This window comes from Pteronotus mesoamericanus, unplaced genomic scaffold (genome assembly GCF_021234165.1).
Source record: "Pteronotus mesoamericanus isolate MK-2021 breed Mesoamerican mustached bat unplaced genomic scaffold, CSHL_Meso_final contig_20, whole genome shotgun sequence".
NCBI lineage: Eukaryota > Metazoa > Chordata > Mammalia > Chiroptera > Mormoopidae > Pteronotus > Pteronotus mesoamericanus.
Genome location: NW_026555085.1, coordinates 13,762,532 through 13,788,814, shown reverse-complemented (window position 1 = coordinate 13,788,814; position 26,283 = coordinate 13,762,532). Strand labels below are relative to the sequence as shown.

The window sequence follows — 26,283 nt, the reverse complement described above, 5'->3', positions numbered from 1 at the left end:
AAAGCTAAAGCTCTAGACAAACAACATAAAATTGAGAGAAACAACTATATTAGGAGACTTGAAGACAACACAACTGGTCTATGGTAGTTTGTAATCTCAAATAAGAAAATAAAGTTGGAGTAACGTAAAGTGGCTGAATAAATACACGACCACCTGTCCCACACAAACATCTATAGAATCCTTTTTTAAAATGCTAGGCCCCAAAACCTCAATAAATTCTAAAAAGCAATAGGCCATATTTTCTTGCCCCGAGGTAAAAAGTCCTAGAAGTAGCAAAAATTGGGGCGACGGAGGAGCAGAGAGCCAACCACACAGAAATTTTTAAATATTCTTGATTAATAAACCAAACATTTAAAACACAATAATAAACTACCTAGAGAACAAAACACATCGGCACAGCTGGGACTTAACGGATTTGAAATTAGAGACGGGCACAGCCTTCAACATGTTCATTTGCATACAAACAAAAGCAAAAGTACAAGCACGACTCAAAAAGTTACAGGGAAAAATCCAGAAAAAACAAAATAATAAACATAAAATGAGAAACTAATACAAAATCACAACTGACAAACAAATCCAAACTGGTTGTTTTGAAGTGGAAAAAGATAACCTTTAGCAAGTCTAATCAAGGAAAAAATAATAGAAGAACTAACAAAAGGTAAATTTCTTATAACCTAGAACAAATTTAATAAAATTTTTAATAAAATTCTCTAAATTCTCAAACTAAATTTCAAAAAAATAGTTTGCTAGAAATGTATGTTATTTAAATTTAGTAAATAATAAACAGGAAAAATACACTTGAAAACAAAATTTTAAAGTTTAATTTAAAAATAGATGGCATATTCATAGTCACAAAAGAAACTGATAGTTATCAAGTAACTTTCCAAAAAGGGCTCTGAACTCAAGTTTTATAAGCACAGTCCTTCAACCTTTCTTGGAACAAACCACTCCCGTGCTATAATGTAACTGCTTAATGCATAGAAAAATATATGCAGTTATCCTATCCGCTTTATAGAGCTAGCAAAACCCCTGTCAAAACTCGGACGATAGCCAGAAGACCAAACTCTCTCATGTAAAAATTCAATTTTCCTAAGTAAAGTATTAGCAAATCAAATTCTATAGTACCAATAAGGCAGTCACATTTTAGGAAAAATGCATTCCAGAGGACAGCACCTATTTTCAAACTGATTTTCCCAAAAAAAAACACTGTAAAAGTAGGGGGCGCATGACTGAACAGCAGAAGTCCACAGCAGCTGCAGTGTATTTTCCTTTGAGACTGCTTTTTCTTATCTCACCATTATTTCTATTTCAAAAAGGACTTGCTCATAGTGGTAGTTTCTTTTGGATCTTTATCCCATTTAATTTCTGTCCCGAAGTTACTGAAACTTGAATGTACTTTTCAACACTAGTTTTAACACTACCACTTAATGAATGTGTGTAAGAGAATATAATAAATGTGAATATGAAAGTAGTCACCAACACTGCTTTCAGAGTGGTGCTTCACAGAATACTAACAAAGGATGATGGCATGTTTGTTTACAAGCCACAGCTGTACTGCTATGTGGCAAAAGCACGAATACTTTACAAATGCACTGAGACGGCTAGTTTTGAAATTATACAATTCTTGTTCATTTTTTTTAGGCTGCAAGTACATACATTACTTCAAATTTTGAAATCAAAGTGAGTCTTTACTACTACTGTTAGATCTACAATTTTAAATCTGTATAATGCAAGTCTACGTAAGATGCAAGTAAACTTAAAAGAAATTAATCTATCTACCTGATTCCAGGAGTTCAAAGATAGTTTATTGCTGGAAAATCCAAAGTGTTCTCAACAGCGCTCTCCCTCCTGGGAGCAGGCCCACACTTTTCCTCCCTGTCAGGCGCGAATCTTTACTTTCCTCTCAATCTCTAAGGGTCCCCGTGAGACTTGCTACCAGGGGAGCAGTGGGGAGCGGTGCTCCTCCCAGGCTAGCCCCCTGAATCTGTCTCCGCGGCCCCTTTGCTCTGACTTCCCAGGGAGCCAAAGCAGCCGTGCCTTGGCTCTCTCCTGTTGCTGCTTCTACCCTAAGCCCTTCCTCGTTTCACTGACCCCAGCTTTCGTAAATGTGCTCTCAAAATCAAAAATATATGTGTGTGTATATATGTAATCGACAAATCAAATTTTACAAAAACTATATAATCATCTTAACAGATACCCAAAAAGTGTATCTGTTAAAATACGCTTTTCTGTATTTTAACAGAAAATTATACAGATTAAATATCTGTATAAAATCTGACAAAATTCCAGAGCCCTACCTAATTCAACTTCTTTAAAATCTAAAGATAGAGGGAAATTTCCTTTTTAGTCAGAAGAATATCTGACTCAAAACAGCCAACCTAAAGGTAATACACTACTAGGGATAGTCCCATTAAAGTCAGAAACAAAACAAGAATGTCTAGCATTATAATCGTTATTTAATGTTGTTCTAAACATATCAGCCAGTAAAACATGCAATGGAAATTAAATAAGACTATCAGATGATCATCATTATTCGCAGATATCAAAGCACTTTGATATTCATAGATATCAATGCAAAATTACTGGGGAAAAAATACTAAAGCAGATACCAGGAAAATGTAAATTTATGGTCTGACCAGAACTACTATTGCTGCTACAATCTTTCCACATCTCCATCAAGACAGTTCTCATCCTACTCTGAGGATATGGTAACATGATGTTTCTAAAACGTATCTAGCCACGTCATTCCTTTGCTCAGAAGGAAAGCTTTCCCTCACACGTGATCCAAATTCCTTACTATGGCCTTATAAATATGGCTCCACACAACCAAGCCTTATACAAATGCCATTCTTGACATTCTGGCCATAGCGACTCTGTTCATCAAACACACCTTTGTGCTGGCTCTTCACTTTGCTGGCATTGTGCTTCCCTTGACTCTCACAAGGATGGCTCCCTCTAAGATGTCAGTCACATCCTATTTTAAATGTTACCTCCTTAGAGAGCTCTTTGATCATCCAACCGAGTAGCCACCCAGTCACTATTTCCCATCATCCCATTTTAATTCCCTCCATCAAATCTAAAGTTCATGACCTAATACTTTCCCCCATATGTTTATTATCTCCTCCTCCACATCACCTCCGTGAGAGCAAGAACTGTGTCTTAGTAACTGTTCAACGCCAACACTTCAAATGCCTGGCACCTAAGAGTCACTCAGTAAAAATTTGAATTTTAGTTGTCTGTCATTCTCAATAAACAGTAAGCTCTACAAAAGAGGAACTATGCCCATTTTAGTCACTGTTCTATCCTTGGAACTCTGACACTAGGTATAGAGTTAATATCTGATGAATGAATGAATCCCTCCCTTTTAAATCCCTAATATTCTAAGATTGGGCAAAATTTTTTGGTGAGTCCAACACATTGTTGGCCTATATTGATCTTGTAGCCAACTAATACAGTCCTAAATGATTTCATATGAATTGTCATGAAGTTAGATCTTCCCACCTCTACCCGTCCATTCCCCAAATTCTACATTTATGACTGACTTGTTAAGACAAACACAGACCTTTGCTGAAATTTCAACATAGCCTTGTTGAAATTAGTCTTTAAAATGCCTTTGTCAAAAAATATTGACAAGAAAATCAGGTCAAAAAAGTTAAATCTTTTGAGTCCTAGTTCATTAACTACATGTGTAAATAGCTGGACACAGAAGAGACCTTCTCTAAAATTATATTGAAGGAAAAAAAAGAGGTATTAAAAAGTTAATCTATCTTGTAAGTGTATAGACAAATGACTATTCTATGCTAAAACAGTAAAAACTAACAAAGCCACAGAAGGACTGCCTCTTAAGGGTTTAGTTTAAGATACTGGATCACCATTTTGATTAACAAAGAGTAACTCATTAAATATGATACAGAGTACACATTCGCTGGTTTGTGGGCACTCTAAGTATCCAATTACTGCAAACAAAAGGCTACATTCTTCATTTTATCTTTTGTTTTTATTCAAGAGTATACTCACAGGCAGCACTTCAAAATCACGCTTTTAAAATAAAGGCCAAAACCAAAAAAAAAAAAAAAAAAAAATTGCAAATATGACACTGCTTAAAGAATGATTGTCATAATAATTTAAACCCTAAAATGTCCTGTGGAGTTAAAGTCTTTATACATAGATTGTATAAGATAGATATCATTTAAAATAAACAACCAAAAAACCCACAGATCATGGGTGAATTTGTCAATGAAGATAAACATCAGTTCCAGCCTTCCAGACTATGAAAACCAGCAATTAATTCATCCTGTGACAGAATACAAACTGTGCTTCACATTTTGGACTTCAAAGTTTCTTTCTCCAGCAGCAAATCAGCGTATCTTTGCTGAAGTTCCTTTTCTCTTTCCTGTTGTCGCTGAACATCTTCTTTTAGGCACTTAAAGAGACAAAAATATTAAATAATTATTATGTAAGCACACTGAAAATTAAAAAGATCTTACGGTACTTTACTATCTTACAGCTGAGTTAAGTCATGACTCTTAGAGGCAAGTATTGCCCAAAAGAAAACAAAAACAGAGGCAACTTTTGCTACAAAACAAATACTGTTACATTCATTCTTTGGTGATGTGACCACCTTCTTTTGTAAAATCTCTGCTTCTACCTCAAATAAACAAGCCATTATTGTCCTATCAATACCTGCGAATGCACTTTAGCCCTGCCTGTGCTTTACATGGGCAGAGGCTATCATGCACACTTGGGAAATATAGTTAAATGTGACCAAAGAATTTGATGCATTGGAATGACTACCTATATTCCCAGCACCCTAAACTACCAAAGAAAAAGACAATGGTTTAATGTACCCAGGAAAGCTACATGAATGGGATACATTTACATTAGTTTCAGGGGGACAAATCAGAAGGCTTACTTATTTCATTTCATAATGTACCTTTATACAGAACAGAAAATTAGTAAAGGAAAAGTCCTTGTAACTACCACTGGTCTGGTCTATCCATCTACACCCAGGCAATTCTAGACCAGAAAAGTTTAGGAACTCACTGAAAAAAGCCAGACAGTGTCAACTTCAGAAGATAGCCTGAACAGGAAAGAAATTAAAAAAGGAAAGCCCTGGATAACTCTTTGCAGCTTTCTAAGCAATGCCGCAAGGCAATAATGTTACCTCTAGCCTCCGGGGAATAGCAGAATCTTCATGTTTCTTGAGCTCTTCAAAAGTGCGTAACTCTAGGTAAGCCTGCTCAATTTGGTCCCATAAGTCATTCAACTGCTTCATGAGCCCCATAGCACGAGACTGGTAACCCCCAAGCAAAATTTTCATCTTCTTTTCCATCTTTGCAGCTCTCTTGGCTTCTGTTGTCATGTGACCTCTGTTTATCTGAGGGGAGATCACATCAGCACACATGAGAAAAGCAGGCCAAAGAAAAGGACCTAAAAAGACAATACTGGTTCAAAGCAGAAGTACATTCAAGCTCCTCATACTTGAGCTATCGTAACACAAAATTAGGCTTGAGAAGAATCCATCTTGCACCTTAAGGGTTTCACAGGTTAGTCCTAAACAACCTAGGTATAATAATTTCACTCATGGTTCAATCTCAAAGCAGGCCTGAATTTCATAGTATGGAAAAAAACTAATCTTTATTTCTGAAAACTACTTCAGTTAACATTAATCTGCATTGATTTTGGAATGGGCAGTGACTCATCTTCACCACCTGTATCTCAGAAATCTATTTCTCTATTATACATGCACATTTTTAACAACTGAATAGACAATTAGTTGTAGTATATTAAACTATACTCTATAAAATTACTGGATTATTTTTGTAATGTAAAACCCTAAATTTGGCATATAACACATCAAGGAAAGAGTATCACATTTGTCAACATTTTAAGGTGTGAAAGGACACCATAAAATTAAGAAAAATGACAGTTTTCTACTAAATATGTATCTTGAACATAGGTGGACTGCCTCCTCAGACCATTCTAAAATTAAGGGGAAAGAACTAAAAATGCATAAACTCACAGAAAATCAGGAGAGGGACAATTAACAAAAGAAAGATTTGAACAAAATTCTAAAGCACAGGGGCAGAGAAAATCCCAGCTTAGGAGGTCGAAGGAGGGGCAGAGAAGGGAACGGGCGCGTCATGCGGAACCCCACTGACGGAACACCTTCTGTACGCGTATATCCTGTGTCCCGCAATACAATCACTTCATATTTTAAAGTGATATGCAAATGTTTGCTTTCAACATACCACACTTGAAACTGTGAGGTGAAAGCCTTAGGATTAATCATTAAATCTGCGTTGACTGCTCTGTGTGTGTCTGTTCCTCCTTGCTCCCCACCCTCAGCGTACTTCTCTCCCTCCCACCCGGTGCCCTCTCTGACTGATTCAGTCCAGTGGTGTCCATAAGCCATCAAAATTAAGTAGCTTCAAGATGATGGACCCCCAAATGATACTCTGTAATTCATAAAAAAGAGGCTGAGAGCACCCTATAACAAGAGAGACACATGACAATGTAAATACCTTTCCTTCTCTGAGATACTAAATGAGGGGTGTAGCAGTAATTAAGCAGAAAAGGTACCAGGAGAAAATGGCAAATGTAAAAGGATGATATGAAAACTGTACACCAGGTGTTTTTAAATATTTAGAAATAATATAATCACTGAAAGTAATACAGACATTTCCATAACTTTGAAACATCCACTTCAATGCACTGTATCTGATTTAAAAACAAAAATGTCAATCTCAAAGCTTTATGTAAAGTTAGAATATATAACATCAAAAAATAAAATGTTTCTCAAAATATAAAGTACACTTCTACTGGAAAAATAGTGCTTCATACCTTTCTACCTCCAACTTACTTTGTTAAAAGTCAAATGAGCTTTGGGGAAAGGGGGGAGGAGGCCATGTTACATGTGTGCTCCTAAGAAGTGGGATTGGTCTAAAATTAATTTAAATAAAGCACTTGTAAAACCAGTTATACCTTCAGCATTTCATAAGCTAATAAGATTTCATTTCTCTGTAATCACTTGAAGAATAAATCCATGACTAAATAATATCCTTTATAAAGGAGCCATTTTCCTCTAATAGATAATAAATCAAAGTAAGTTCCATGGCAATGATATATCCTCTAAGGAGACACTTAGGATGAAGTCAGGCAGCACAGTACAGTAGGTAAGAGTAAGTCACTCTCTACTCAGCATGGACACCCAGATGTTCTGAGCTGATGCAAATTACTTAACTTTTATGTCTCCATTTCTCCATCAATAAAATGGCAGCCGCTGCTAAAAGTTATTATAAAGTTTAAATAAGATGTAGCTCTGGCCGAGTGGCTCTGCTGGCTGGAGTGTCGTCCTGTACGCCAAAAGGTCGCAGGTTTGATTCCCAGTCAGGGCCCGTACAGCAGGCAACTGATCAATGTTTCTCTCCATCCCCCCCTTAAAATCAATACACATATCTTCGGGTGAGGATTAAAAATAATAATACTAGTAGTAGTAAGAAGTAGTAGTAATAAGATAATGTACATGAAAACCCTTACCCACCCAGTGACTGGCACAGAGTAAGCTGTCAACAAATGTTAGTTCTGATTACAATTATTTTATAGGCACTAAGAGTTGAAACATTTTTGCCACAGAGTGGGGTCCATAAGCAATCAAATCCTCTCAAATCGACCAAGGGATTAAAAATGAGGCTATAGACTTCCAGCAAAGATGGAGACATAGGTAGATACCTCGCACAATAATGAGGCTTTAGACTGCCCTACCTCGTAAAAATGAGGCTTTAAAACCTTTTTTCAATTCTAGCTTTAATAACAAAATAAAAATAATAATAACAACAACATGGACCCCCTCCTGGAAATAAAGCAAGGAAAAATAGTTGTTCCTTATTTTGAGTGAGCAGCTGCCTCCTGAGGACCACCACACCAAGTACCACCACTGGAGCACGTCTTTCAACCCCCGATGAACTTCACAATCACCTGTGGAGCGTTTAAAATCTACCAGTGCCAGTATCCTAAACCAGGAGACCTTTATTTAAATGGCCTCAGACTTTTGTATTTTTAAAGCCCCTAATGATTCTAATAGGCAATCAGGATGGAGAACCCTGTCTCAGCCCTTGTCATTACAGAGCTAGATAGCTGTATCCTCTTAACCAGACCTACCAAGAAGTCCTCATTGCCAGTAAGTAAAAAACGAAATCCATGAGCTACATCAAGTTCCCTATTCTACAATTCAGCAAGTTCAAATACTAACATCTGATACTCTAATTACATGTGGATTCAAATACACATTCCAAAAATCGTAACAGCATAGAACTTCAAATTAATACGGGGGGGCGGGGGGGGGGCGAGTCTGGGTTTTTTTTATTAGTTACACAAATTACATTTTCATTGGTAAGATAATTCAATTAGCTATATGCTGCATTCCACGGATATTCAACCTCTAATCTGGTGCAACAGTGTAATACTTACTCTCAGAAAGTGTTTAGTCATCAAGGCACATTCAGTATGATTGGTACCTAATATCGGGGAATTACCCCCTCAAACACAGTTGAATCTTCTTTTATTATTCCCAAAGTACCCAAGATTTTAAAACTGCAAAGTTGTTAGCTTTTATTTAATGCCAACAACTATATTTAATTTAGTTCAAGCTTTACATAAAGTCTTCTGGCTCAAATATTGTGCTAAGATTCCAAGCAAATATAGAAATAAATTATACCTAAAATATTTTAAGTACAAGAAAAAATTAATTTTGCCAACTAAATAAAGTTAGTCACTAAATGTATAAAGAATAGAATACAGCTTTTAATACTCAATTTTAGCTTAGTTATCTTACATGTGCCATCTGATCATTAAAATGTGAAGGAATGAACGGATTAAAAAGTACAAATTGGGCCCTAACTGACGTGGCTCAGTGGACTGAGTGCTGGCCTTTGAACCAAAGGGTCACCGGTTCAATTCCCAGTCAGGGCACATGCCTGGATTGTGGACCAGATTCACCAGTAGGGGGCACAGGAGAGGCAACCACACATTGATGTTTCTCTCCCTCTCTTTCTCCCTCCCTTCCCCTCTCTAAAAATAAATAAGGATTTAAAAAAAAAGTAGTAGTAATTGGTAGTTACAAAACAGTCATGGGGATGTAAAATATAGCATAGAGAATAAAGTCAATAATAATGCAATAACTATGTTGGCGCCAGGTGGGTACTGGAATTATCAGGGTTGGGGAAGGGGGGGGGAGCGCATTGTAAAATATATGATTGTCTAACCACTATGCTGTATACCTAATACAAAATAATACTGAATGTAAACTGTAATTGAAAAAGCTTTTTAACTGTGAAGAAAGAGATCTGTATACTTTGTTAAATGCTCAACCTATGACTGCTCAATGCACTTTAGGAGATGCTTGGAGCTGAGCTGTGACTGGGAATACTGAACTGCAGACTTCTGCTTTTCTGAAAGACATACTCTGAGTGGCGTATTCTGAAACTGGCCTGGTTTGGCAGAGGGAGGCAGGACTATGTGTTCTTGAGTATTTTCAAAGGGAGCAGGACTTAATGGCAGACTCCTGCCATCATTCTAAACCTGTACAACCTTTAAATAAACAACCCCTTTCCTTTTTCCCCGAACTCTTGCCTTGGGGGTCACGCTTTCCTGGCAGTGGGCAATCGAGCCCCAGAGCTGTTCCAGAACATCACTGGTGGGGTTGTATAACATAGGCACTTAAACTTTAATAATCTCAAATAAAGTTCACTATAACATTACAAATTTAAAGAAGGACAACACTTGATGTAATTAAAGCTGACTACATTCCAAAATGAAAGAGTAAAATTCAATTTAAAAGAGGAGATGAGTAAGAATATGTCTACATGTAAATGTGTAAGGACACCAAGCTGACAAATCTCATGTACCATAACTACCATAACTCTGTTTTACAGTATGTCTAGAATTTGCTTCAAGATAATGGGGAAGGGAAAATTGAAACAAAGTGGTTGCATGAGCTGATGACTGTCATAGCTAGGTGATAATACATGAGGACTCATTACACTAGTCTACTTTTGGGTATATTTTAAAATTGCCACAATAAAAGTTTTTTTCAAATTCAAATTCAACATCTACTCTAAAAGCTATTTTAAGACTATACACCACAAACCATGAAACATCAATACGATGAAATATAATGTAGACATTAAAATGTACAAGTATGTCAATTATTTCAACACCTCAAAATGTATACATGAAATGTGAAATTAAAATCCACAATTATGTAAAATCCATTTATACTAACCAAAATCAGACTGAGTCTTAATCTCTCCTAAGATCAACCATGTCTCAAATTTCAGACATTCATCAAAATTTATAGAATAAAAACTCAGCCACTCTGCTGTTCAAGGTGAAGTTACTTACTGACGGAACAAAGAATCAAACCAAGTTTACCCCACTGATATAACACTAAGCATGATACAAACCTGAGAGACCTGGGAGAAAATTCCCATTCACTACAACTTGCTATTTTCTAGGCACACAGTATCTCATTTAATCTTACATTATCTCAAATTCTCACTTTCATGAGATAAAAACTATTACCTACTCAAATTTCACAGATAAGGAGATCTGAGACCTAAAGAGGTTCTCGGTGATGAAGCCATGCAGTTACGTCCTACTTGAAAGTCCAACACATTAGGCCATACCACTGCTCATAAAATGAAAGTCCTCCTTGCCTCAGCCCCCGAACTGCAAATATGCCTGAAGACATTCAAGCTGTGGGACTAAATGGCTTAATGCCACCAGACAATGCCTTGGTAACAAATTATTCTAGACACAGGTAACCAAAGTCTTATTTAATCGATCTGACCACCATTCTCCCCGATTCAGGTATTAACCTGTACATACCCACTTATGAGAATTTTGACATTTCAGAAAAACTTTTACTTTCTCCAGCTTGTAATTTTAAATTCTTAATTCTGTAATTCTTAACAAGCTGTAAAACTGTAGGAAAACAAACATGTCTCAGAAAAATTTTACAGAGGAAAAAAGTTACAAACAAATCTTTAAGAAGTTGGGCAGAATATAACTTGTGTAATTATTTAGAGATTTCACCAAAGCTAATCTTTACCACAGGCTCTAAATGAGAGCAAGTGATCAGGTTTCTTTTTATTTTTTAATGGTATTTATAATATTATACTATGACATGAACAAAGTCGTATATGATGATCCCAATTTTAAACACCTTCCTCCTTTCATCCACACACAGATATGTGTTATGTGTAGTAGCCTTTTTCCTATCATATTTAATGTTATATATGGACTCACACACACATACCCATAAATATACGTATGTACATATACACACCCTGCGCCCCAAAATGTTACAATGATTATGTTTAGATGGTAGGCTCTTTTCTTCATTTCTCTTGTAAGATTTTCTACAAAGTACTGGTATTATTTTTACAAAAACGCCCTATAAATGTTATTTTTTAAATGCATAGAAAAGAAACTGTCTAAAAAAAGACTGGCCAGAGACCAATGGAAAACTGATGGTCCCCAGGAGATGAATCAGTGGAACTGTAAGTGTTTCCTTGGGTCATTACAAAAGGAGGCTGTATGGGACTTATAAAAGTGTAATTGTTACTTTCAAACTCACTAAGTTTGTTAAGGTTACTAAGCTTAAGTAATTCCAAAATAAACACATTATCCTCGAGTCTCCAATACTGTCTTCAGTTAAAGTCTGTTACAGCAAGGTTCAGAAATATTGAGAGCATCCCTCACTGAAACTCTTGCTTGGGGGCCCGTAATAGAACCTTATGCCACTGGGAAACAGGTTTAAGGATATCCAAAATAAATGCAGAATTAATGGCAGCTCCACTTCCCAGTCCATCATTCAGCAATATGATCCTGTAGTAGTAAAGATGTGGTTCAACCACCCAAATGTTTGCAAACAAGAGTCCATAAGTGACTCTCCTTTTATCTCCATACTGCTTACCGGCATTTTTATCAGCATATTATAGAATTTTATCTCTTAAACCTATACAATTTTATTAACCAATGAAACCTCAAAAATTCAATTAAAAACAAGTTTTTATCAGCAGACCTTCTCTATATTAAGATGTGGGTCCAAGTAAGCGATTACTGTCAGCATCTATCAAAGTGAGTTAGTGTCAGATTACACCCTGCAAAGCAGGCTAAGCAGTGGAGCAAAACCTTACTAAACACCTTTCCAAGAACTGTACCAAAAAAGCAATACTGAGAGCACTTTACATCTGCACAAGTTAGGAAATGAAACAAACTGCATGAAAGAAATTCAACTCAATGCTGAGGCATAGCAGAAACAACAGAGTTGTACCGAGGAGATCTCTGGTCCAGCTTTAGAGTTCTTGCTAGAAACAACCAAGACATCTGCCAAGGCCTTTAAGGGTTATGGTGGAGCAGAACTTAAGAAACAGAGCATTCCAAAGTACTGTGAACTCCTCTCCTGCACCCCCTGCCACACATACCCCCCCACACACACGCGTGCACGCGCATGCATGTGCACGGAATATATAAGCATAAGCCTGCTAAGATACAAGATGCAGTCCTCCACCCAGAACTGCCCATCCACTTAATCCTCACCCTAAGTTTTCACTCTTTAAAGTATTAAGGGAATATTTTTCCTGTGTAAAAAATCTGACTTTATAATGAAAGTCACTGAGAAAATGGGATCCATTAAGTAGCCAATTTTGCTGAAACATAACCATTCACTAAAGGCAGGGGTCCTCACAGAGTTCTACAAATACACTGAGAAGGATTTTAAATGTGTTATCTGCATTCTTGAAGTTACTTTACTTCCAAGAAGTCAATGTTACATAATATTTCTTGACTAAGTTGACTGTGCCAATAAAATACAGGGAGAAGTATTACTTCTGGACCTAGTTTCCACCTCTAAGGAAAGCCTTTCCATTTTTATAGCTAACATGACAAAATCTACTTTTCAGCCAAACCTCCTCAACACAGCAGTTTAGATACTATTTCAAATACTATTAAATTTAATAGCAGGCCTAAATTCAGACTTCTCATTTCATTTTTGCACCTACTGGAAATTATTTCACTCAAAATAATTATGTCTTCAGACGATTTCCTATTTCCACTTAAAGTGGAAACAAATTAGAACACTTCAAATTCTATTTGCACTTCCCAAATACAGTAATGACTCATTTATCTGGCATCGAGAGAAAATGAGGTCCTCCACATTACGTGTTTTCCAGATAACTGAAGTCCACGGGAACGGAGACTTATCTGCCTTGTTCCCTGCTGCACCCCCAGGGTCTGGAACAGGGGCTGGCACACAGTGGATGCCCAGTAACATTCACTGAACGCACGATTAAATAAAGTACTAAAGCTCTTTTTTCCCCCCAACCATTTGGTGAAAACTTTTCTCGAATTACAGGCATCTCTCCTTTAAAACAAAACAAGACACTGAACAGAAATTAAGCTTTTCTTATTTATTTGGGCAGCAATCACTCTACCATCCTCCCATACACCTATAATGCCCTCAGAGAAGCTATTAAAATTCACAGGGCTTTTTGCCACCATATTTAAATGGCATCAACATGCTATGCTTTCTAACTTTTTCTTTCCTGATATTAGCTGTCACTTCTATTTGCTGTTGCTGCCTTATTTTACACACAAATGTCTGGCAAGGTTCTAAAATTAATTCTGGCCTTGGCTGGTGTGGCTCAGTGGATTGAAAGCCAGCCTGCAAACCGAAAGGTCGCCAGCTCAACTCCCAGTCAGGGCACATGCCGGGGTTGCGGGCCAGGTCCCCAGGTGGGAGCATGTGAGAGGTAACCGCTCGCACACTGATGTTTCTCTCCCTTGCCCTCTCTCTAAAAGCAAATAAATAAAATCTTTAAAATTAATTCTGCTCCAAAGCAGAATAAAATACATGGACTTGGTTATAATTCAGAAGTCTTTCCCATTTACTTCTGACCTGTGTCTATATTCTGATTCTATTTCACAGACTCCTTGTACCACCTACCACATTCTACATAAAATCTGAGATGGTTCTATAAGTTTTAAATGAGTATCTTAAGGATTTCCATTTAAGTTCTAAGTTTCAAATATTAATCATGAGTAATGGCTCAAAGACTAGGCTAGCTCCAACATAAACCTCAGGGTATATTTTTTTAATCCATTTAGGAGACACCAACCACGACAAAGCTGGATTTCATCTTGCTTGATATGCTGTGATAGGGCCGTAATTTAAATTCACTGTTCCAAAGTTCATGGCAACAAAAATCAAACACACTGGCAGCCATGGTAGACTGTGCTTACAGAGAAAGGCGTATCTCCCTGAACCTAAGAGTGGAAAGGATAATTTAAGTATAGCATTTAGTTTACATAATACAACTGGAGTTCTTTCCCCACAACAAACTTTGAATAATGTTTATAATTTAGCAATCAACTGAAATGATGAAAGAATTACCACAATTGAAATAAAATATTTATGTATTTCAAACCAGTAGAATTGTGTCTTCAAAAACTAAAATAAGCTAAGAGAAACCTAGTTCTGAATTAGGGACAGATACAAGTAAAATGGGGGATTTGTTTATTTGGGTTTTTGAGTCTCTTCTCTTTTTTTAAAAGATTTAATGAACTTTTATTTGAAATAAGTGCAGTTTACTAAATTAAAGGATTTGATTACATATTCTTTAAAAGTAACTAGTTGGGTAAACAATATCCAGGAGTCAAGAAAAGAAAAATTACTTCAAACTGTATTGTGAGTATTCTTCCAAAATCACCAATACTTCAACAAAAATAGTTCAACGGAAGATTTCAGTTCCTGGTATGGTACTGAACTGAACAAAGAGAACCACATGTTTTTAATGGTTGCTCATAAACGACCCAAATAAATCTCCAAAAGAACAGCAGTGGTTCTTTCTGTACTCTTCCCTTCAAAACTCACAAGACCACTTCAACATAGAAATAAAAATTACCGTACTTCATGGTACCACTCACTTTGTGACACATTTATTTGCTGTCATGAAAGTTAGTGCCACAACAAAGTAAATGAGATTTAGGGAAATACTTATTTTTACATTTTAAACAGCACAAAATATCTTTACCATTCAAGGCAGAAAGAGTATACCCACCTCAAATGAGAAAATTTTGAAACCAAAGGAGAGACCTAAGTATTTATATACATAAATGTTACAAGAAAGCTTTCCAAATAGCTTTCCAATCAGCTATGATGCTGACCTTAGATCAGAATTACACTAACTACCATTTATAAGAAATGAAGCCTACACAACAGAAAACATAACTTAAAATTTAACCACTGATGTTCTACTTTCCCCAACTCTCTGAATTAAAGCACAGAGCAACAGCACACCCTGCTGGCAGTTAGTAATACAACTAGAGTAACAAACAACACTGGATTGCTAACATGTCAACCGAGATGAAAATTACTTCAAAAATAAACTCTAATTTCCCACTATATGATAAAAGAGGTTCACAGACATCAGCCACTATGTGCCTATGCATGTGATCTTGAAGGTAAAATAAAAACTTAGAATAATTTTGCCCTGAATGGTGTGGCTGAGTTGGTTGGGCATCGTCCCACAAATCGAAAAGGACTACGTTTAAATTTCTGGTCTTGGCACGTGCCTAGATTGTGGGTCCAGTCCCTGGTTGGGGTGCATACGAGAGCAACTAATCAATGTTTCTCTCCCTGTCTTTCTCCCTCTCTCCCACTCTCTCTTAAAGAAAAGAAAAAAAGAGTAATTTCAAATAAAAAGATACTGCTTTTTCTTTTTGGGTATGTCTCCTTAGGCAAGGGTAACGAAATAAAAAATAAGCAAATGGGACTACATAAATCCAGAAAGCTTTTGCACAGCAAGGAAAAGCATCAAAATGAAAAGGCAACCAACTGTATAGGAGAAGATATTTGCAAATGATGTATCTGTTAAAGAGTTGGTTTCCAATATACATAACTTATAAAACTCAGCATCAAAAAAATAACCATATTTAAAAATGGGCAAAAGACCTGAATAGGCATTTCTCTATAGAAGACAAGTACATGGTGAACAGACATATGAAAAGAGGCTAAATACCACTAATCATCAAGGAAATGCAAGTAAAAAACACAGTAAGATATCATCTCACCTGTCAGAACAGCTGTTGTCAAAAAGAAAAGAAACTAGTTATGGTGAAGATGTGAAGAAAAGGTAACCCTTGTGCATTGCTGGTGGGATTGTAGATTGGTGCTAACACTATGGAAAACAGTATGGAGGTTCCACAAAAAAATTAAGAACTACCATACATTTCAGCAATTTCAGTTTGGGGCATTTATCCAAAGAAAATTAAAACATGAATTTGAAAAGATATACACACCCCTATATTCACTGCAGAACTATTTACAATAGCCATGACATGAAAGCAACCTAGGCGTCCGTCCATAGACAAATGGGTAGAGATGATGTGGTATACATATATACAAGGTAATAATATAACTCAGCTGTAGTAAAGAATGGAGTCTTGCCATTTGCAACAATCTGGATGAACTTAGATGGTATATGCTAAGTGAAACGTATATGCTAAGTGAAAGGAGTCAGAGACCAGGAGTTAAACACCACTGTATCATTTCACTTACATGTGGAATCTAAAAAACTAAGCAAATGAACAAACTGAACAAAACAGACAGACCCATACAGAGTACAATCTGACAGTTGCCAGAGAGTTGGGCGATGGGACAATGAGTAAAAACTGAAGAGATATGAACTTACAGTTGTAAGTCACAGGGTATACATAAAGCAGAGCACAAAGGAATACAGTCAATAATACCACAATAATTTTGTACAGTGATAGATGCTTACTAGACTTCTCATGGTGATCACTTCGTAAGGTATATAAATGTCAAATCACTATGTTGTACACCTGAAACTAATATAATATTGTATGTCAACTATACTTCAATTAAAAAGAACCTTATGTTCCAGAATGAAAAAAAAGATACTGCTTTTCTTTTTTCCTGCTCATTTCCCTAGTCCCACAGCCCCAACCACCCCAGTAATTTTACCATTTTTCATTTTATCCCTAAAAATATTTTCAAATACGCTTTCTGTAAAGGAAACGGGTAATCACATAAGTGAAAAATGAGGCCATTTTCTGTATGTGATTGCATGAAGCACCCCTTTCTTCTTCTCATTCCAACTTGGCCTCAGCAACATCCCTGAAGACCACCGTTAAGAATCCACAAGACAGCCCAGTGGTCCATGAACCACAATTTGCTTTCCACTGGCAAAATGCCTATACAGATTCTGGAATTCAAAAAATGCAGACAATATTAAGAAACCACATGTCATGAAACTCCCATCTAGTACATTTCACCATTTTCATAGACATGAAAAATCATGGAAGCCGTTGTCTCGATAATCCAACTTGGTGCTCTCTCTACAACAAACTCACAGGAATCAGAGGATGAACAAAAATGTATCAAAGTTTTATAAATGTGCTCTTTTGGTTACAGAAAAAAAGCTCCTTGGTACCACTATATTCCCTTCTTAAAGATACCATGCTACTCCAGCATTGATCTACACTCTTATGAGTGACTAGTGTTAACTTTTTGGCTCCTTGCTCCCCCATCTAGGAAGTTCTGATTGACCAATGGCCAACTTGAAGGACACTCTTCATCATGAAGGCCAGCAACCCTGAAAATCCAACAAGGAAGGGAGACCAAAGAGGATCAAACACTTCATTGTAGTTTTCCCTCAAGAACTGCAAAGGTAAATCATCTCAGGTCTATTTTTCTGAAGTTGTTTCCAGTATTATTACCTGGTTCATTATTTTAAAGTAAATTCAAATTAAAATATTAAAAGGATACCAGCCCTAGCTAGTGTGGCTCAGTTGGTTGGAGCATCATCCCATTTCTGAAAGGTTGCAGGTTTGATTCCTGGTCAGGGCACATACCTAGGCTGCGGGTTCAATTCACAGTCAGGGTGCTTACGATCCCCGGTCTGGGAGCATATAGGAGGCAACCAATCAATGCTTCTCTCTCTTATCAGTGTTTCTCTCTCTTCCCTCCTCTCTCTCTAAAAGCAATGACAAAATGTCCTTGGGTAAGGATTTAAAGAAAAAATGGATACCAACCTCAAGCCTCTTTTCTAGTGACTCAATTCTGTCTTTTTTGCTTGCCAGATTGGCCCTCGTGTAGCGGCTCTGTCCAGGGAGATACAAAACTTGACTGTAGCATTCTTCCCACACCTGGTTATAAGCTTCGCTTGAGAGCTCTCCGTGGCTCATACCTTGTTTTACCACATCCATCTCCTGTACCAGAACATCCTGAGCCTGTTTAAAATAATAATTTCAGTAAGTTTGAGTACTAGAAATATTTGCCATCAACAGCTTTAAAAGACTAGTTTTTCCAACTTCTTTGGGCAAAGGCAAGGAGTTCTAGTTGAATGGTTGTTTCTTGGAAGGGAAAATAATACCTAAGCAAAATGAATAATGAAGCCTGTTAGTCAATGGAGACTGGTCTGAAAAGTCAAACATTCATATATCCCCAATAATATAAACATCCTTTGCCTTCACTCACTATAATAGTAACTACCATTTCTCAAGCGTCTATTATGTGTCAGGAACTGAATTTAATAGTTTTACCTATATTATCTCTGAACACCATAACCACCTTCGAAAGCAGCCAACATTAACCTTATTTCAAAGTTGATGAAACTAAGGCTCAAAGAGATGAAGCACCTTGTTCAAAAGCACAACATTAGTAAGTAGACAAGGGAGGATCATGCCCAAGTCAAATACCACTAATGATGCCTGGATGACCTCCTTCCACTCTAACATCCCCCCCGACACTTAGGACTTCACAGGATCATGAAAGGAAACTAGGCATTTTTTTTTTGACACATGCCTTTTTTCTCGTCAAAAGAAATGACCTTGACATTGCTAGAGAATGAGATTGGGGGGCATAAATCTAATGATGGATCACAGACCAGTTTTAGTTCACTACTAAAGAAACAATTTAAAATGACAGAATGAGGGAGTTAGACAAGCCAGGGTTCAAACCACAGAGTTTAAGTAGTTGCCTGAAATTGGTTAACATCTCTGAGCCCATTTCTCATCTCTAAAATGGGAATAATAAAGTACCTAGCCCAACAGCAGACACACTGACTCTGTGAGAACACTACATGCTCTGCTTCATGGCTCATGAAAAACTGAAAACCACTTTCTTGTGCTTTATAGAAAGCTTTCAATCATTCTAGTAGTATCAGAAAATAAAGAGATCAAAACATATGAAATTAAGAGAAATGACTAGCATACAAAAAATTTAAACAAAAAGTATGAAAAAAATAACATCTACGGAAGATAAAGAATGGGTACTTTCAAATAATACCTCTTAGGGGAAATAATGAAACCAATTTTAACTAATTTAATGAAAATTTGACACTTTATTATAAGAGAAATGGTATTTCACTCTGAAACTGTTCATAGTAAAAAATTACAAGTTCACTTCTTACAATTATGAGAGTACAGCTGAGTTATCCTTAAATTGTTCATAAAGAAACGTGCTAAGTAAATTGCTTCAAATTCTTTTTGAAACAGAACTATAAAATAAATAAAATATGGGAAAACGTTTAAACTAAATTGTAATGGTTTCAAACATTTCCAAAGTACTATTTACAATAGTTATTTTCAAAAATTTTATTATAGTCTATCTCCTACAGAACCTCTATCAGCAACAATACAATGAATTTAGAAAAACTTATTTCCTAAATGCCATCTTCCCCTCATACTTTTACTCTAGGAGGAGGAAACTGTTCAAGTATCAAGTTCACAGTCTAATTCTCAACCCCAGTTCAATGATCAAATGTACTTTCCACAGTACAGGCACCTAACACGTAACAGTTTCCCACTGCACTTACTTAAAAGAAGCAACTCAAAGTTACTCTGAAATCAGTGGCAAACTGTTGAAATATAAATCTAAACCCTCCTTCCTCCCTTTCCCTATTTTCTAAAAATCCTATAATAAACATGTATCACTTACGCAATAAAAAAATACAAAGTAGGGAAAGTACAGAAGAGAAGCCAGAAAAAAGAATCTAATATTTTGTTTTCTCCCAATTATACATTTAGCCCATTCCAATCAATGTCTTTTGTTGCCCCTCAGGGTTAAAGACTTAAGCTAATGACCACTCTGCTTCCAACCATGAAACCAACTGTATTTTCTTATACCACTGTACAGATTTCTATTCAAAATCATAGCTGTTTGCTCTATCAGAGAAGAAAGAATAATACATAGACAGGAAGAGGCAGGACAGACTTTATACAAGAAAATATTTCTCTCCTTACCCAAAAAGACAGGAGGAAATCATGTGAGGAAAACAAATTCAGTAAAAAAAAATACTTCCTTTCACCCTGGCCAGTGTGGCTCAGTTTGCTGGGTATCATCCCGCAAAGCGAAAGGTCGCATGTTCAATTCACATTCAGGGCACATGCCTAGGCTGTGAGTTTGGCCCCCAGTTGAGGCACACGTGAGGGGCAACCAATCAATGTTTCTCACATCAGCTTCTCTCCATCTCTTTCTCCCTCCCTTCCCCTCTCTAAAAATAAATAAATAAATTCTTTAAAATATATTTCCTTTCTTTGAACAGGTAAAAAGTTTAATCTATAAACATTTTTAATATATTCTTTTTTATATATTAGTCTAAACAAGTGAGGTTTAAGTGTTAAAGGCATTTAAGTCTATTCAGAGATAGCAGAGTTAAAGAGAAAACGGCAACTGCAGAAGTGTCAATGAGGCACATACCCATGGAAGAAAACCACCTTGCCACCAGAGCCGGTGTGTAATCTAATAAAGGTCTATCACTGAACATGGGGTTAGGAGGGTGTAAAGTCCTTTTCTCAATACTTAATATGAGCATTTACCTCTTAAGCATATATGTCAGTTTTTTATGAGTATCAATATGTGGAAAGAAGTTAACATTTGTCCCTGATACATAGTATCAAACAAATATTTAAATCTCGAGTGAAATTTTTCTGCTCAAACATACCTTTTTCAGCTCTTCTTTAGAGAACTTTTCATAAGGGTTATGTTCCAGATAGGCAATGTGCTCTGAATTATTGGTAGCAAATCCTACAGTTTTTCCTTTTTTATTTCCAGATGGTTCATAAGGATGATGTAGAAGGTCATAATGAAGCATTGTGATCATTTCTTTTTTGATTAGTTCTTCACTTTTCTGTAAATCTGTTAAAGGTGGTTCTACATTTAAGGGTCTTAGAATAGTTTCATTTACCTAAAATTATAAAACAAGTAAAATTACCAAACATATCACTGCAATATACTAACATTATTACTTGTTCTAGCATGAATTAAATAGCATTTTTTACATTTTTGAAAGAAATCCTCCCCCCACCTTCTAAAATCTTATTTGCACCAGTGACTGGATCTGGGAACTGTTTTACTATATTTCAGAGAGTAGACAGAATTTTGTCTTATAGACTTTATGAATGATATAAAAAACATCAACCACATGAAAAGAAACAAAACTTCCTAGGCCAAAAATTCTAACACTTACTTCTGATGGTCTTGGAAGATCTTTCTGGACAGCTTTGTGCATTCGTTTCATTTCCTTTACACGCTCTGCATCTCGCATGGCCTAAAAAGTTATTTTTATATCTATTATTGCAGTTATGTAGTATTTAACACATTTCAATAAAGTCGAAAACTTTAGTCTCTAAGTCAATATATGCTGAAGAACTAAAGCTATAGATATCAGTTAGTTTGTAGAAAGGCAATACAAGGCAACAGAGATTAATCTATTCATTCTCTCCGTGAAATAGAAACTAAGAATTCCCAGTGTCTACTAGAGCATTCTCCAAATTTACATGGCTGTATCCATCAGATAATTATCATTTTCTTGTCTATATCAGAATCCTAAACTTAGAGGGGACTATTCCTCCTACAACACAACCATTTTCTTTCACCCCAAACCTACCTTTTTTAATTTAAAAATCTAGCCAATGAATGTGTTGTTTCCTGATTCTCAAATTATGAATAATATGGGATAACACATAGAATTTCACACCATTTCTGAGTAAATATATCTATCTCTATCTCCAAATAGCTAAAAGAACTAAACAAAAAAGGTATTACCCTATATTCCCCACCAAAAAGCACAGTCATGTGGTTTCCTCTCAGTATGATTTCCACTGTTGCCATTCTCACTCCAATCCTATGAAATTAATTATTCAACTTCAAAAAGCATCCCGAAATAGACTGCAAGACGACCTCCTGAAAGGGGTCACACGATCTCAATTCTAGTTCAAGATTCACTACTTTCCGGCCATGAGACCTGGGAAATTTAAATTAATTCACCTGAACCTGTTCCCTCTTTTCTAAAATGAAGCTAATACCTATCCTATATACATCATCAGGTTGTTATGTACAAATGAGAAAGTAATTAACTGTAAGATATATTAGGACAAAGTGTTACTATTATTATTCTAGAACGTGCTCTCTAAATTTCCAAATCCACTTTTTTTTTACTTGTTCACACTGAATTAAAACCATTTATTTACTCAACCAATCCAAAATGTACTTGTTTTTAACACTGATGAGTAACACTTTTTCTTGGCTAGAGTGATAAGCAACGTCTCAAGGACACTTGTGTGTATTTAAGGAAGTATAAGGAATTTCACAAAGGGTATTTAAACTGATATATACCTAGACATTTTAAGAATGCCTATCAAGATATTCTGAATATATTATTAATTATGTGAATATATACTATTATGATGTATACTAATAATTTACTTTATAGAGTAATTTTTTTAAATACTGAAAAAAACTTTTAAGTAAAGATCTTGAGATACTTAATGGCCACTCTTCGTTCTTTCAGCCTATTGACACATTCAGCGAACTCACACTTCCTTCCCTTCCACCACAATTACCCACCTGCTTTCGTGCATCCACATCAGCAGCATCTTCAATGTACGTGTCATCTATTTCACGGTCTTCCAGCTCCTTCTCAGCATTTTCTGGTAGAACAATTTCAAAGTCATTTTTGGGGGCAGGAAGGCCCATCAACCCTAAACGGAGGTGTTCACGAGACTCTCTTTCCTGTAGGAAAAAAATTGGTCCTTCTCAATTCATACACATGAAGTATGTAAGCAATATTCTAATAAGGTTTCTAAAAAATAACCTCATTTTAATTCTAGAAAATGATCCCTAACTTCAGAGCTAAGTTCTTAAATTTCTGTCTCCATTTCTTCCCTACATTTAAATGAATCAATTTTGAATCAGTGAAGTTACTCTGGGATATTCTCATTTGGAAAGTACTTTCACATGGAAAAAGAAAAAAGAAGAAAGTCCTGCAGAATTTCTTCAATTTGTCCTCTGACTAATAAAAGTCTAATCTAAAAAGATGCCTGAATTTTTGTGTGTGCGCACATGAGTGTATATTTTTAATAGAAAGTCTGGACCATATGAAGGCCATAAAACAGTTCACTGTTCATGAAGACAACTGCCTGCTTTCCCAAGTTCCCCCCAGTATACCCTCAGCTCCCCATTCTCGTCTCACTCCCCACCATTTCGCTGCGCGTACGCCAGGTGAGAGGACCAGATGAGTTGCTAAAAACATGCTCCACACTTCCCCACGTTGTGGCCCCCATGTGGGACCGCCAACCACCCTTCTTCTGAGCACACCGCATCAACAAAGGCTTTCGTAGTACCGACCCCAAAAAATGTTGTTTCTTTGGCCATCCTAAAAGCATGTTGGTTTTACTCCGGGAGCTTACTTTGTTCTTACAATTATTTTTTTAACTTGGTTTATAGTGCCAATTACTCAAGAGTATAAACTTCTTTAGACAAAGAACATCTTTACTCAATTTTAGATCCCCTGAAGTATCCAGATCTGTGCTATGCATACAGGAGATTCTTCTGTCGGCATTAGTTGGTATCAATTCTGGCATTAAAAACAACTCTACCAAATCTATACATGAAGCTAGAATTTATAAACTGAAAACAGGTCAGTATCACTGGAACTCATTAAAAAAGTATTTCACAATGATTTTCTGTAGCCTAACAGTGATGTAATAAAAGCAGTAACAGTGGGCAGAGCAAAACTGCAACTTTTTATAATTACCTTTCTACATCATCATGCAAAACATATGAAAGAACGCTAAGGTCAGCAATAAACATCAAATTAATGTGACTTTGAGTTCTGGATTGTCCTTGTAAAAGTGCAGGGCAAACAAAGAAATTAAGGGTCAGAATTTAATTTGAGGCATTCCAAACTATTTTACAGTAATAAAACAAATTTTTAAATAAGTGTATCATTCAAAAAAGTAAATGATAAAAATTAAAATCATAAAAGATAAAAGGGGAATAACTAGACATAATCAATATCCACAAACATATTAATAAGAAAAAAAGGCATATGAGATCAAAAGCTTCCCTTAAGTAATGATAATCATTTTCCTTTACTGACATCCATAGGTGTATAGATTCTTAAGATATATGTAATGTGCACTGACTGGAGGGGGAAGGAAATTTTACTTCAGCACTCATAAGATATAAAAAAAATTTTTCTTAAAGAGTTAGTAAAAGGGAGTTGACATGTACCATCTGCTTCACGTAAGAGGGGTCACTGTAGTCTGCCATTCCATCCTCAGGATTAATGTTTAACTTGTCTCGAAGAGGAGTTCTACCCGGGGTGGAGTTAACAACTGGTTTGGGAGTTGTCCCACTCCGGGGAGTCAGCCCTTCGGATCCATGAGATGGAGTCCTAAAAGGACAAAAATTCTAATTAATAAAAGTGCTGCTTTTATTTGTATTGTGTTTTCAAATATTTTTCACATGAATTATTTTACAAGGAAAACAATAAAGATTCCAGAAATTCTGTCTCCTACCTGGTTTTAGATTAGATCTCTAGATTAAAATAAAGGTTTGGCCCTGGCGAGTGTGGCTCAGTTGGTTGGAGCGTCGTCCCGTAAACCAAAAGGCTGCGGGTTCAATTCCCAGTCAGGGCACACGCCTATGTTCTGAGTTTGGGGCACATAATAGAAACAAATCATCAATGTTTCTCTTTCGGATTGATGTTTCTCTCCCTCTCTCTCCCTCCCTTCCCCTCTCTAAAATCAATAAGCATGTTCATGGGTTTAGATAAAATAATAATAATAAAAAAGGTTTGGCTCAGCTAGCTTAGTATTTACACGTAGTACTTTTTATTTTAATGACTTCAAATAAAGTTAATTACACTTGACATTTCTTGCCTTCATAAACTAGGCCCACCAAACATCATCTCAACTTTTTCTTGATGCAGCAGGGTGGCTAAGAACATACAGTGGCCAGAGAGGAGAGCTATACAGTCAAAGGCCCCAGGCTCTCTGAGTTCACGGTCCTTGTCTTTTTCACATCTATCCTCCCTGCCTTTACTGGCTATCACATCATTATCACCAGTGTGCATACTCTGTAAGTAGTTCCTCTCCTCACATTTTGCCTGGAATCATATCTAAATATGGACAGTTCTCAATGACAGCTAAGAGAATCTCTTAGAAATAAAGTCCACAGACTTTGCAACTTAAATTTTAATTGTTCAAAGCCTTTTTTATTTTGATTGCTTACTTCCTGTATCTTGGATGTGTTCCAGACAGGTGGTGCTGCCAGACAGCTGTTCCCCAGAGATGAGGTATTATCGTATAATACATGGTCCCTGCCCCTAAGGAGCTTACAATCCAGTTGAGAGACAACACATACACAGGAAAAGAGGAATAAGGCTCTCTTAAAAGCCTTGCAAAAAGTGTTAATACATATGGATTAGGCCACTGATGTTTCTTGCTCCTGCTGTCACATACAGTTGTAACAGATGCTTCCCATACTAAGCAAACAGTGGGAGGACATATCCTAACATTTAAAATTAAAAGTAAACCCAAGTATTTCCAGCCTTTAAAAGCTCAAATTCCATTTAAGTATGATTTGCTTCTATGATGTCTCTTAAAAATTCTTTTCTTAAAACACAGTAGCTTAAAACAAAAGAATTGCAAACAAATACTAAACTCTAAAGTCTAGTTAATGATACACACAAGGAAGTGTTAAAGGTGATATAAATTGATACCTACAAATTATTCCAAAATGCATTAAAATAAAATGGATTGATAATGATGGAAGAATGATGGATGGAAGGTAAATATAGTACAATGTTAATAACTGCAGAATCTAGGTGGGGAGTGTGGAGAAGTTAGCTTTATGATTCTTTCAACCTCTCTGAATGTTAAAAATTTTCATAACAAAATGTTGGGGGAGAA

At 36.3% G+C, this 26,283-nt stretch overlaps 1 protein-coding gene across 1 annotated transcript in view; it reads right to left on the bottom strand.

Annotated features, from left to right (window-relative positions):
• Positions 1 to 2,436: 2,436 nt before the first annotated feature.
• Positions 2,437 to 26,283, bottom strand: part of CDC5L (cell division cycle 5 like) — a 48,765-nt gene continuing 24,918 nt past the window's right edge. Inside the window, exons 10-16 of the mRNA XM_054569438.1 lie at positions 24,602 to 24,764; positions 22,934 to 23,098; positions 21,555 to 21,635; positions 21,030 to 21,272; positions 18,118 to 18,315; positions 5,165 to 5,377; positions 2,437 to 4,423 (exon numbers count right to left, since the gene is read on the bottom strand). Coding sequence (XP_054425413.1) covers positions 4,319 to 4,423; positions 5,165 to 5,377; positions 18,118 to 18,315; positions 21,030 to 21,272; positions 21,555 to 21,635; positions 22,934 to 23,098; positions 24,602 to 24,764 — 1,168 coding nt within the window. The 3' untranslated portion in view covers positions 2,437 to 4,318. The remainder of the gene's footprint in view (positions 4,424 to 5,164; positions 5,378 to 18,117; positions 18,316 to 21,029; positions 21,273 to 21,554; positions 21,636 to 22,933; positions 23,099 to 24,601; positions 24,765 to 26,283) is intronic.